This window comes from Notolabrus celidotus, chromosome 4, assembly GCF_009762535.1.
Source record: "Notolabrus celidotus isolate fNotCel1 chromosome 4, fNotCel1.pri, whole genome shotgun sequence".
Classification (NCBI taxonomy): domain Eukaryota; kingdom Metazoa; phylum Chordata; class Actinopteri; order Labriformes; family Labridae; genus Notolabrus; species Notolabrus celidotus.
The window spans coordinates 9,514,417-9,525,263 of record NC_048275.1 but is presented as its reverse complement, the minus strand read 5'-3'; the positions used below and the strand labels follow the sequence as shown (position 1 = coordinate 9,525,263).

The following is a 10,847-nucleotide window of genomic DNA, read 5'->3' as shown; positions in this document are numbered from 1 at the left end:
CCTCCCTCTTCCACTCTCTTCCTCACTCTTCCTCGCTCTTCCTCTCTCAGGCTCGCCGTCTGTGTCACTGAGGCTCCGGGCGACCCAGCGACATGGCTGCGTTCCTGCGAGCCCGTAAATATGTTCGTTGTGTTGTCCGTTTCTCCGACCGTGAACTGTAAACGCTCGTGTTTCGTGGTTGTGCAGTAAAGACTCTGATCCCTGAAGGCCTCTCTGTCATGGTGAGTCACCTTGTTTTTACCTTGTTTGCTACAAAAACACGTTAGCTGATTGCGCAGCTAGCTAGCTAACGTAGCAAACGCCACCTGTGTGGTTTACCTGTGGCTCTGTTGGAGCTGCTGTGCATGAGTCCACACTCGGGTTCACTAGTTTTATAACCAAACTTTAAACGTTTTATAAGAGATATGTTGTTTTGCCAGAGAATTGGCATGCTCGATGTTAAATATTTGTCCACAAATAGCCTGCAGCACATGTTTCTGACAGATGTCCCTTCACTGTTTGATACATTGTATGTATCTGACCTGCAGAGTCATAATAAAGATTCAATGAAGTATCAAAGACGCAATTTGTTACATGTTTTTAAAAGTGCAATAGAGATCAAATAATAATAATAAGAGTTATTATTATAAGTATTGTTATTTGGTTGTTTATGTATTTATTTTTCATTTAAAAGGACCATGCATATTAATTAACACTTCTGTAAATATGCCAGAATTAGCCAAAAGGCTAGTGTACATCCGTAGTCCCTTGCCAGAGGTTAAAAAAGGCTTCCTAAAAATATCAAGATTAAATAAAAACATAAAATAAAGTAAAATAAAAATAAGAAGGGAGAGAAGAAACCAAAACACAAACAACAAAAAAAACACCAAACAAAAAAAAGAAGAAGGAGAAGAAGAAAAAAAGAAAAGTATAAATAGCAATAGTTATTTTTGGTTATTATTGTTATGATCCATAAGACTTCACTGGCTGTCAGTTTAAACTTCACTCTATTGATTGAATTTAAGATGTATAAAATAAGGAAGAGGAGGGTTAAGAAATGAAAGCCCAATACAAATAAAGATTAGATTGTTTCTTCTCCAACTTTGGCATCCAGATCAATCAATCAATCTTTATGTATAAATCACCTTTCATACAAATCAAATGCAACCCAAAGTGCTTTACAATGATAGAAAAACAAGAGAGAAGCAGAAATAAAACAATGGGAAGACATATTAAAAAACAAAAATGGATTTAAAACAGAGACTAATGCACACCAACAACAATAAAATATGTGAAATTATAATAAGTTGAGGTTTCAAATTAATATTAAGAATATAAAATGTTAAAATAAATAGATACATTTAAAAAGGGTAAGGATAAGAGTTGAAAATAAAATTAAGGGTAAAAATGTCAATAAAACTGAGTAGATAAATAAAAATGAATAAATGAATGAATAAAAATAAAATAAGATAAACAGTTAAAATTAGTAAAATAATAAAGCAACATGTAAATCAATATAACAGTAAAAAAGTAAGTCATATAATTGTTAAACCCTACATAAAAGCCAGACTGAATAATTATGTTTTTAGTTTATGTTTTAAAGTCTCAATATCTCAGGCAGCCACTGTAAAGATATTAAAATAGGCGTAATGTGTGCTCTCCTTCTGGTCTTCGTTAAAAACCAGATGCCACTGTTAGAAAGGAATTTAATACTTTTATAATTTATATCTTCAGCCCATCACTCTCATTTACAGGCTGCTGATCACAGGACTGGTCATTTTAAAGAATGTAAACAATTCATACCATACTTCTAAGTTTTTACCCCAGGCTGGAGCTCGTTTTGCAGCATCCATGGTCTGTTTGGAAGTTTCCAAATAACCAATTTTGTGTGTAAAAAAGGCCTCTGGAGAAAAGGTAGTGGTGTCCATAAAACCAGACAAAAACGAGAATAACACCTGATGTGAGATGTGAACTTTACTCAGGGAGAAACACTTGTAGTTTAGAACTCAGTCTATTGTTTGTACTCTTCAACAACAACAAACAGAAACAAACACTTGCAGATGGATGGATGTATATTTTTTCCTTAGTCTAATCAAAGTTTCAAAGATAAGACAATATGCTCTATCAATCAGCCAGTCAGTCTTTATTTGTACAGAACTTTTCATACAAGAAATGAAAATGGGGATGGAGAGCAATTTCTAAGTTCCCTTTAACCAAAAATGTTCATCTGCAATAAAACAGCTCGTCTGAAAACCTTTACAAACACAAAGCCACAAGTTTTTGAGAACATCAGTCCCTGTGATGAATTAAAAATGTTCTTCTCTTTTTTATACAGGCTGAAGAAAATCTAGAAAACATAGGTATGGTGGAGGATGAAGATGAAGGGTTGGATGATCCACACCTTCAGGTGAGAAATCTTACAATGAAACAAGTCCTGACTAGTCTAATCTAGTCTAATGATTGTTTGTATATGAGACCACATCCTGCAGTGTGCTGCCTCAGAATGTGACCTGCAGTACCTTACAGGGTAAATAAGAAGGTTAAATCAATATTTGGCTCATGAAGACTCAGAGATCACGTCACCTAAACTCGAATGTGCCCATCAGTTATCTATGTGGTCCATTCAAGCTGCCAAGAATAAAAAAATGACCAACCCAACACAAGTGAACACCTCTTCTTGTGAAATGCATCTTTTTTAAGTTGTCACTCTGCAGGGTTTGAAGAGAAGTCTGAGATGGGATCACTGAGGAGGGTGGCACAGCACTCTGACTGTGTGCGTGTGCATGTCTGAGTGTGTGTCTATGTGAAGCTCCTGCTGTGCGTTAGCTCAACACCATAATGCAATGTGAAATCACACACTGGGACACCAACATGATGCCGTTGTGGGATCAACATAAAAGTTAAACGATATAAAAAGGACTATTGATGGTGAAACATTTTTGTACTCGCCGCTTTTACAGAAACTCTGAGAACAAGAAGTTATTGAAGTTTTATTTTGACTCTTCAGGTGCGGCTCAACGCGTTCAGAGCTCAGTGGATGTCAGAGCTCAAGCCGGGCCCTGGAGAGCGTGGAGCGAGTGAGCGCCTGCTGCGAGCTAAAGGTGCGAAGAGGACACAAGAAATAGCTCGGGAGGAAAAAGTGAGTTGTGAGATGATCTCTGAGGATCGGGTAAGAGGGGAAGACAAGTGAAATGACTTACATGAGTAATCTTCTCCGTCCAGGCAGCTGAATTGTTCTTGAGAGCTGTTGAGGAGGAGCAAAATGGAGCTGTCTATGAAGGTGTGTGGTTAGAAAAACAAGAGCACGGCCAAATGTGGGATTTGAAAACAATGCAAATTTAGAGCTGAGGCGTCCAGTGAGTTTGGCTGGGATGCATGCATGGATTTCCGTGCCCCTATAAAAAGTTAAAGATGGAGACAGCAGTGGAAACAAACACAAGTGGACTTGTCAGATGACTCTGTGCACTTTAGTTTTTTAGCTGCATTGCTAAAACACAGAGAAATCAAAGAGCATGGTAGACACACAAGCTAAAATATGTCCAATGTTGAAAAGTAGCTGAATCATCTGTAAAACAAACAGATAAAAACACAAAATGAAGCAGGTTCTCACTTTGATTTAGCTCGTAATCATATCCCTGAACTTTTTCTTTGCAGCCATCAAGTTCTATCGTATGGCCATGCAGCTTGTGCCTGATATTGAGTTCAGAATCAACTACAACCGTCCTCCTGATGCAGACCGAGCTGGAGGGAAATAGTAAGTGCTTTTATTTCTGGATTTTTGAAGTCCACTCTTTTTTGGGGTTATCTCAGTGTGCAATTATTCAACGCGCTGTGGAAGGTTTGCAGGTTTTCTTACAGGCAGGTAAATAAGCCTCTCAGAGGTAAAGGTAAAATCTCAGCAAAGAGCCGGACAAGATTTATTTTATCACTTCAAGAAAAGTAAAAGCAGAATCTTCATGAAGTTTTGCGTTTAGATAACATATAAACATACACATACACATAACGACATACTGAACTTGTAGAGACAATACCCCACATTAACACCACCCTTGACCAGGAGCACACCCTAAATACAGAGCAATGAAGTTGTTTCAGGAAGAGGAATAAACAAAAATAAATGTAGAACAATTTTAAAAAGAAGAGATAATCTGACATTAAGTGCAATATAGACATTAACATCTATTAGCAAGTAAGACAAAACCCAGATATATTGAGGGAAAAAAAAGATAAACAAATACAATTATTTTATTTTATTTTTCATTTAAAAGGACCACGCTTATTAATTAACACTTCTGTAAATATACCAGAATTAGCCAAAAGGCTAGTTTACGTCCGTAGTCCCTTGCCAAATGTTAAAAAGGCTCCCTAAAAAGATCAAGATTAAACAAAAACAAAAAATAAAATAAAGTAAAATAAAATAAGAAGGGAGAGGAGAAACCAAAACACAAACAAACAAGAAGGGGAAAAAAAGAAAAGTACAAATAGCACCATACGATTAAAATGACTAAAAGCTACATAAGGACATGATATGACCGTCTTTGAGAAAGTGGCCCTGGATATAAAATACATGGAGCAAGACAATCAGGAAGCAGCAATAAGGAAATGTTAAGGAAGACACAAGCAGACAAAACAGGACAACATTTCACAGTGCTGTACACATTTGCATCCGACAGTGACTATCAGTCATTAAACTAGCTGCATACAATTCAAATGAATAAAGATCCAATGCATAAGCATCATTATCAGCAGCAAACAGGCCAACTAAGTGGGCATCAATCAGCAGGCATCAGAGTCAACTGCTTTACAAATTCAACAAATGGAGACCATACTTTAGAAAATTAGTCAGGGAAACCTCTCAGTGTATGTCAAATTTTCTGTAGTTGGAGCAGAGACAGTGTCTAAGTTTATTTTCAAACCCACATCACTCTCTGGCTCTAAGGAGAGTGAGGATGCCAGAATTGATGATACGCCCAGATGGGTTTGTTGGTCCTTGTTTAGGACGACAGCATGGTGTTCATTCTTGTTTCACTTCTTGAACTGAACATTGTGTTTCAATTTCAGCTTGGGGGACAATGTTGCTGACGATGCGATCGAGGATCTACTTGACTACTTTGAGCAGCAGCTCACACTGGAAAGCGCCTTTCCAAAGATCTGCACTCCTGAGCTGGAAATGACTCATATGCACATTTCAGGTAACTCTTAGTAACTGCATTCGATTATGAACACGTCTGAAGGCGTAATCAACTAATACTTGATCTAACTAGAGTCATCCTGTTTTATTCAACGGCAGCCTTGCCTCGGGAGATCCTGATGTATATCTTTCGTTGGGTTGTGTCGAGTGATCTGGACATGCGAGCCCTGGAGCAGCTCTCTCTGGTGTGCAGAGGGTTTTACATTTGTGCAAGGTCAGCCCCTTTCAAGCTGTTTCTCTCTTTCATCATTGTTGCACATAGTTCGATTTATACGCTTATCACAATCTTAGATTCACTCTACTTTTCATAAAGATTATTTCAGGCGATTTTTCCTTTAATCAGTAGACTGATAAAAGTAGAAATAAAATACAGGTAATTGAACCCTGGCTGCTACATTAGGACTCAACCCTTTACTGGTGCACAGAAGCTTCCAGGGTTAACTCAGACCTCATGTTTCTTCTCCAGGGACCCTGAGATCTGGCACTCAGCCTGTATGAGAGTTTGGGGACGCAACTGCACCAAAGTTGTACCCTACAACTCCTGGAGGGAGATGTTTCTGCAGAGGCCTCGAGTCCGTTTTGATGGTAATCAAGTCTTGTTTTAATACCAAATTTGTATCGCCCTGTAATTGTTATGTACCCATTTTGATATGATATTCTAACCTAAATCAGCAAGGTAAAATGTACACTCACAATTTTGATTTATAATTTGTTATTCCTATTCTGTCTCAGGTGTCTATATCAGTAAGACGTCATATATTCGTCAAGGAGAGGAGTCACTGGATGGATTCTACAGGGCTTGGCACCATGTGGAGTACTACAGGTGAAAGACTTACTGTCATCAACGTCCCAGTTAGCTGCCATAAGTTATTCTTTTAAAAGGATCACCCATTTGTTGGTATCGCAGAAACTACTGTTCTTACTGAGGTCCACATAAAACAAAACTTAAAAGTAACAGCTGCTAGTAACAAAGTTTAGTTTTCTATATGTGAAAGACACTGAGATGATTTTACATGCTTTTATATCAACATGGCTAGATTATTGCAACAGCCTTTTTACCTGTCTGAACCAAAAATCCCTCAGATAGTACAGAACTCAGCTGCCAGGCTTTTATCCAAAACCAAGAAATATGACCACATTCCGCCTGTTTTAGCCTCTTTACATTGGCAGTACGTTTTAGAATTGATTTTAAGATTGAATTGGTTACTTTTAGAGCACTGCATGGTCTCAGCCCCAGTTTTATCTCTGACCTTTTAACACCATACACTCCAGTGCACAATGTGCGATCCTCGGGCAAAGAGCTACTTTCGGTCCCAAAAACTTGGCTGAAAACAAGGATGGATTCAAGTCGTTTTAGGTCTCGGCCCCACAGGGGGCCTGGACTTAAGTCATTGCTCAAAACATACTTTTATTAGAGAGCATTTCCTGATTTTATTCGATCAAGGTGTCTTGCACAGGGTCCTGCTTTTATTTTGTTTTAAAGATTTCATAATAGTTATGACACTTGCACTAACTGTATGGTCTTTTAAAATGCTCCTTATTTTGCACGTGTCCTTTGAGGCATTGTAAAGCACTTTGTAATATAGTTTTTGAAAAGTGCTCTATAAATAGAGATTATTGTTATTATTATTCATGTGAGAGGAGTTTGATGAATCAGTGATGGACACATAGGTGATAAGACCCTATAATAATATACGTTTGTGTCATTGTTGTCAAATATCTCAGTTTTAGTCCGAATGCTGTCCGAGCGTGAGCACTTAGAGTTTAGTTTTGTGTTTCACATGAAAGTGTGTTAGTCTGGATTCAGCTGAAGTTTGGTTTTTTTTATTACAGGTACTTGCGGTTCTTCCCTGATGGATACGTCATCATGTTGAACTCTCCAGAAGAACCTCTGGTGGTCATCCCTCGCTTGCGTACAAAGAACGTGAGGTACACCTTCACCGCTTTCTCAGTTCAAATTGTGCTTTACAAATTCAGAAAATACCACCACATGTTGAGTTCAGGGAATGTTTCATGATGGTTGAACCTTGTTTCTTTTTACAGAGTGGAGTCTGCTCTGCTCGGTCATTTTCGTCTGTCACAGGAGACAGACAATCAAACCAAAGTTTTTGCTGTTGTTTGCAAGAAGAAAGAGGAGGTGAGAATAAACATCATGATGCTTAAGATATAGATGAGTAAAAAAACTATACATGACCATTGTTTATATTTTAAAGCAGCACGTCCATCAGAAAGTTGTTTCATCATCAGCTAGTTATGAAATGAGAACATACAGAATTTAATGAACAAAATGAAATAAAAATGAATGACTTGATTAAGAAATCCCTCACGGTTGGAGACATTGGAAGTAAATGTCTAAATATATAAAACTATATTTACTATAATACTATCTTAATGGTTATGTGAAACAACAGCTTGAAACCAGGTTTTAACAAAGCTAAATGTGGATTAGTCGAAGGTGGGGGTAGGTGGTTATGCAACTTAAGCAACACAAGGTTGGGTCATTTTACTTTCAAAAATTGAACCCATAATTCTCTGAGCTTCTTTGCAAATATAAGGAAATTGAACTTTTTTACAAGCAGTATCATACCACTAAAAACACAAGAAGAAAAACCCAAAACAATGAAATTTCAGTCTGAATTGTGTCACTACTCTTAATTTACTAAGGTCATATTAACCAGAGCCTTCACCCGCACTTTAAAAAGGAAGTTTTTCCCAGGACTGACAAGAGCAATTGGTTGACCAGTAAGTCTGAAAACTCTGCCTTCAATGTTTGTCCACTCTGAACAGAAAGCGGCCGAGTTTCAAAAGAATCGGTTCTGCAGGCGGAACCCACCTCCAGAGGCTGAGCACAGCTTCCACGTGGGTCTGCATGTGTCCTCTGGGGGGCGCCAGAACTTCAGTAAGCTGATGTGGATCCACCACTCCTGCCACATCACTTACAAGTAAGAAACTGTTTAAAATAGGGTCCCTGTTTGTTTTGAGAATAGTATTAATTGTGTTTTCTGTTGATGGATGGAGCCTCAAAGCCAGGGTTGCATACATCTTGAGAGAGGTGGGGGGGTCCTGTTGCTTTTCACCTCATGTAGACTGTGGCCAAAATAATTCACTATAACAATATTAGTGTGGTATTTATGGGAAAAAAATACAATCAGTCAAATTAAGGAAAGCAAAGGTCATAACCTTCACTAATAAACGCCATTGATGTACATATATCATCCAACTCTAATGATGTTTGTTCAAAGTTATGTTTTATCCATGTCACCATCCGTGACAGAAACTTCCAATTAAACAAAAATTCCTTTGTGTATGATTCTGTGTTTTCCACAAACACTCCGTCTTTTTAATGAGATCTGAAAAACTCCCAAACTGGTGAGGAAACTTTTTGTTGGGTGGGTAAAGTACATCGCTTTCATCTGTCATCTCCTCTAACATGATTTGCCCTGCAGTAGAGTCTTCTTCATCTTCCCTCTTCCCTTTGGCGGGAGGCAACTAGTGTAAAGAACCACTACCGCCCCCTACTATGAAATGATTCATTGCATGGTATTAACCATTTGCTCATTTTTTTTTAGCACAATATCAATATTTATTATTTAGAAAAGATGGTTATTGTCAATAATAAAATTAAAAAAGATAAAATAATACAGTTTATTTATAAAGCACTTATCAAAACAGACATTACAAAGTGCTTTACATCATAAAAACTCACAATAAAATATATAACAAAGCATGAGGGGGACATATAGAGCTAGCAAGATAATTTGAGAGGAACGGCTGAATAAAAGAGTAAAAGATAAAGAACAATAAAACATTCAAAAAATCCGTAAAACCGGGGTGCTGGTGGCCTAGCGGTCTAAGCGCCCCACATATAGAGGCCACAGTCCTCATTGCAGGGGTCGCCGGCTCGATTCCCAGCCGGTCCACCATCTCCTACATGTCTTCCCCCTCTCTCTACTCCCCACATTTCATGTCTCCCTTCAGCTGTCCTCTCAAATAAAGGCAAAAGGGCCAAAAATGTAACTTTAAAAAAAAAAAAGAAAAAGAGTGAATAAAAGAAAACCAATTTATAAAAGTAGATTAAAAATAAATGTAGCATCTTGGATAAAACAATATTACAAGAAGCTTACCACAGGCTTTACAGGTTTGATATACAGATATCAGCAGAACTGATCACACACCTTTAGTTCTGTAAATAAGACAGGATTGTTCACGCTGCATCCCTCTCCTCTTTTTGTCTTTTCTTCTTTGAGTAAAATACTTGAATTTGTAGTTTCTATGTGGGTGGGACTCAGGCTCAGTTATATACGTATCTGCATATCCTGTACAATCTAAAACATGAATAAAAAGATCAATATTGATTCTGCTTTCAGGCTGACTGGAGAAACGGTCGTCACAGCCTTTGACCTGGACAGGATGTACGCCCCCTTCCTCTTTGCACGTGTGAAGAGTTACACTGCTCTCTCTGAGCAGCCTCTGTGAGCGGCCTGAAGGACCTACACAAGCCCACAAAGACCCCCAGAGAAAGTCCATTCACCATGTTAACTAAACACATGCTCCTCAGCCTCTTTAATTTGTGCTGCAGCTGGGTTATCGTGTTCATAATAGCATGTTATGTTTGAGGTTTACAAAAATAGAAAGCTACTTATTTTCGTATTTCAGAAATTATGCTAATGTGCTGAGAGCTCAAACTATTAGCAACCTCCCCCACCTGTCTGAGTAATGAATCTTTATGCTGGTTTTGTTTCATGATGCACTATCTCCCTAAAAATAAACTGGTGAACAGAGTGGGCTCTCAATGTGTCATTTACTTGTCTGTTTCCTGCTTTTATGTAAGAAGTTAGTGTTACAAGATTACTCTGACAGTGCTACATTTTAGTAAGCTCTAAAGAACAAAATGATGCATCAAACTGAAATCATTGCAGAGATCCTGTTACGCAACCCCGGTGAAAAGTCAATGCTGATATGATTTCAGACTTTAACATCATTTGTCTTGCTAAGGGCACAGAGGTATAATCCACGTATTACATTTTCTCGGAACAAAACAGATAAACAGGATTTACAGTGGAGAAATAAAAATGAAAGTTGCATTGAATTCTAATAAAATGATTTATTGCTGTTTGACCTCTCAATACTGAGATTTTAAAAATACCCTGACCTACAGTGGTGCAAATTCTCAATAAGAATAAGTAATTTGCGACCTATTTATTCCTGAACAACTGTTGCTATGTGACAACAAAGACAATGAAAGATAACATTTTTGTCGACCTACTCGATCCATCTTTAATGCTGTTGGTCTCAGGTCGATTCTCGGTCATTTTACAGAGGCTCAGTTTTCTTTAGCGCTTTTGTGTCATCCTGAACTAGGCTTAAATCGTACAGCCTAAGAGGATGAGCTTCAGCCTAGACATTCACAACATGGCACTGCTTTCCCTCTCTTCTTTCTAAGCTTTTCTCTACATACTCTAAAACACTTTTAAAAGGTTGGAGACAAATTTACATTTTAGAAAACATTTAAAATGTCTGTAATATTTTAGTGGAAACAGGGTTGTTAATGTCACATATATTAATTCACTTGCTGTTTCACATTTTCATATTACAGACGTCTTTTATTTTGAAAATCAATGGTACATTCCTTTTCCGTCAGGATCTACTGTTTGTAATTTTGTTGAGAGACTGGGAA

General features: G+C 37.8%; 1 protein-coding gene across 1 annotated transcript; it reads left to right on the top strand.

Moving 5' to 3' along the window:
• fbxo9 (F-box protein 9) lies at nt 1-9,952 on the top strand. The gene is made up of 13 exons (XM_034682548.1): nt 1-221; nt 2,315-2,386; nt 2,987-3,118; nt 3,202-3,259; nt 3,634-3,733; nt 5,041-5,171; nt 5,270-5,384; nt 5,637-5,755; nt 5,903-5,993; nt 7,004-7,099; nt 7,214-7,307; nt 7,958-8,112; nt 9,538-9,952. Exons 1-13 carry the CDS (start codon nt 219-221, stop codon nt 9,644-9,646), a joined length of 1,275 nt encoding a protein of 424 aa, XP_034538439.1. The 5' UTR covers nt 1-218; the 3' UTR covers nt 9,647-9,952.
• Nucleotides 9,953-10,847: the final 895 nt, after the last annotated feature.

Excerpts from the sequence above, each read along its gene's own strand:
- fbxo9 (XM_034682548.1), top strand. Across the intron at positions 2,387-2,986 it reads TGGATGATCCACACCTTCAG|GTGCGGCTCAACGCGTTCAG; the intron begins GTGAGAAATCTT and ends TTGACTCTTCAG. Across the intron at positions 5,756-5,902 it reads GCCTCGAGTCCGTTTTGATG|GTGTCTATATCAGTAAGACG; the intron begins GTAATCAAGTCT and ends ATTCTGTCTCAG.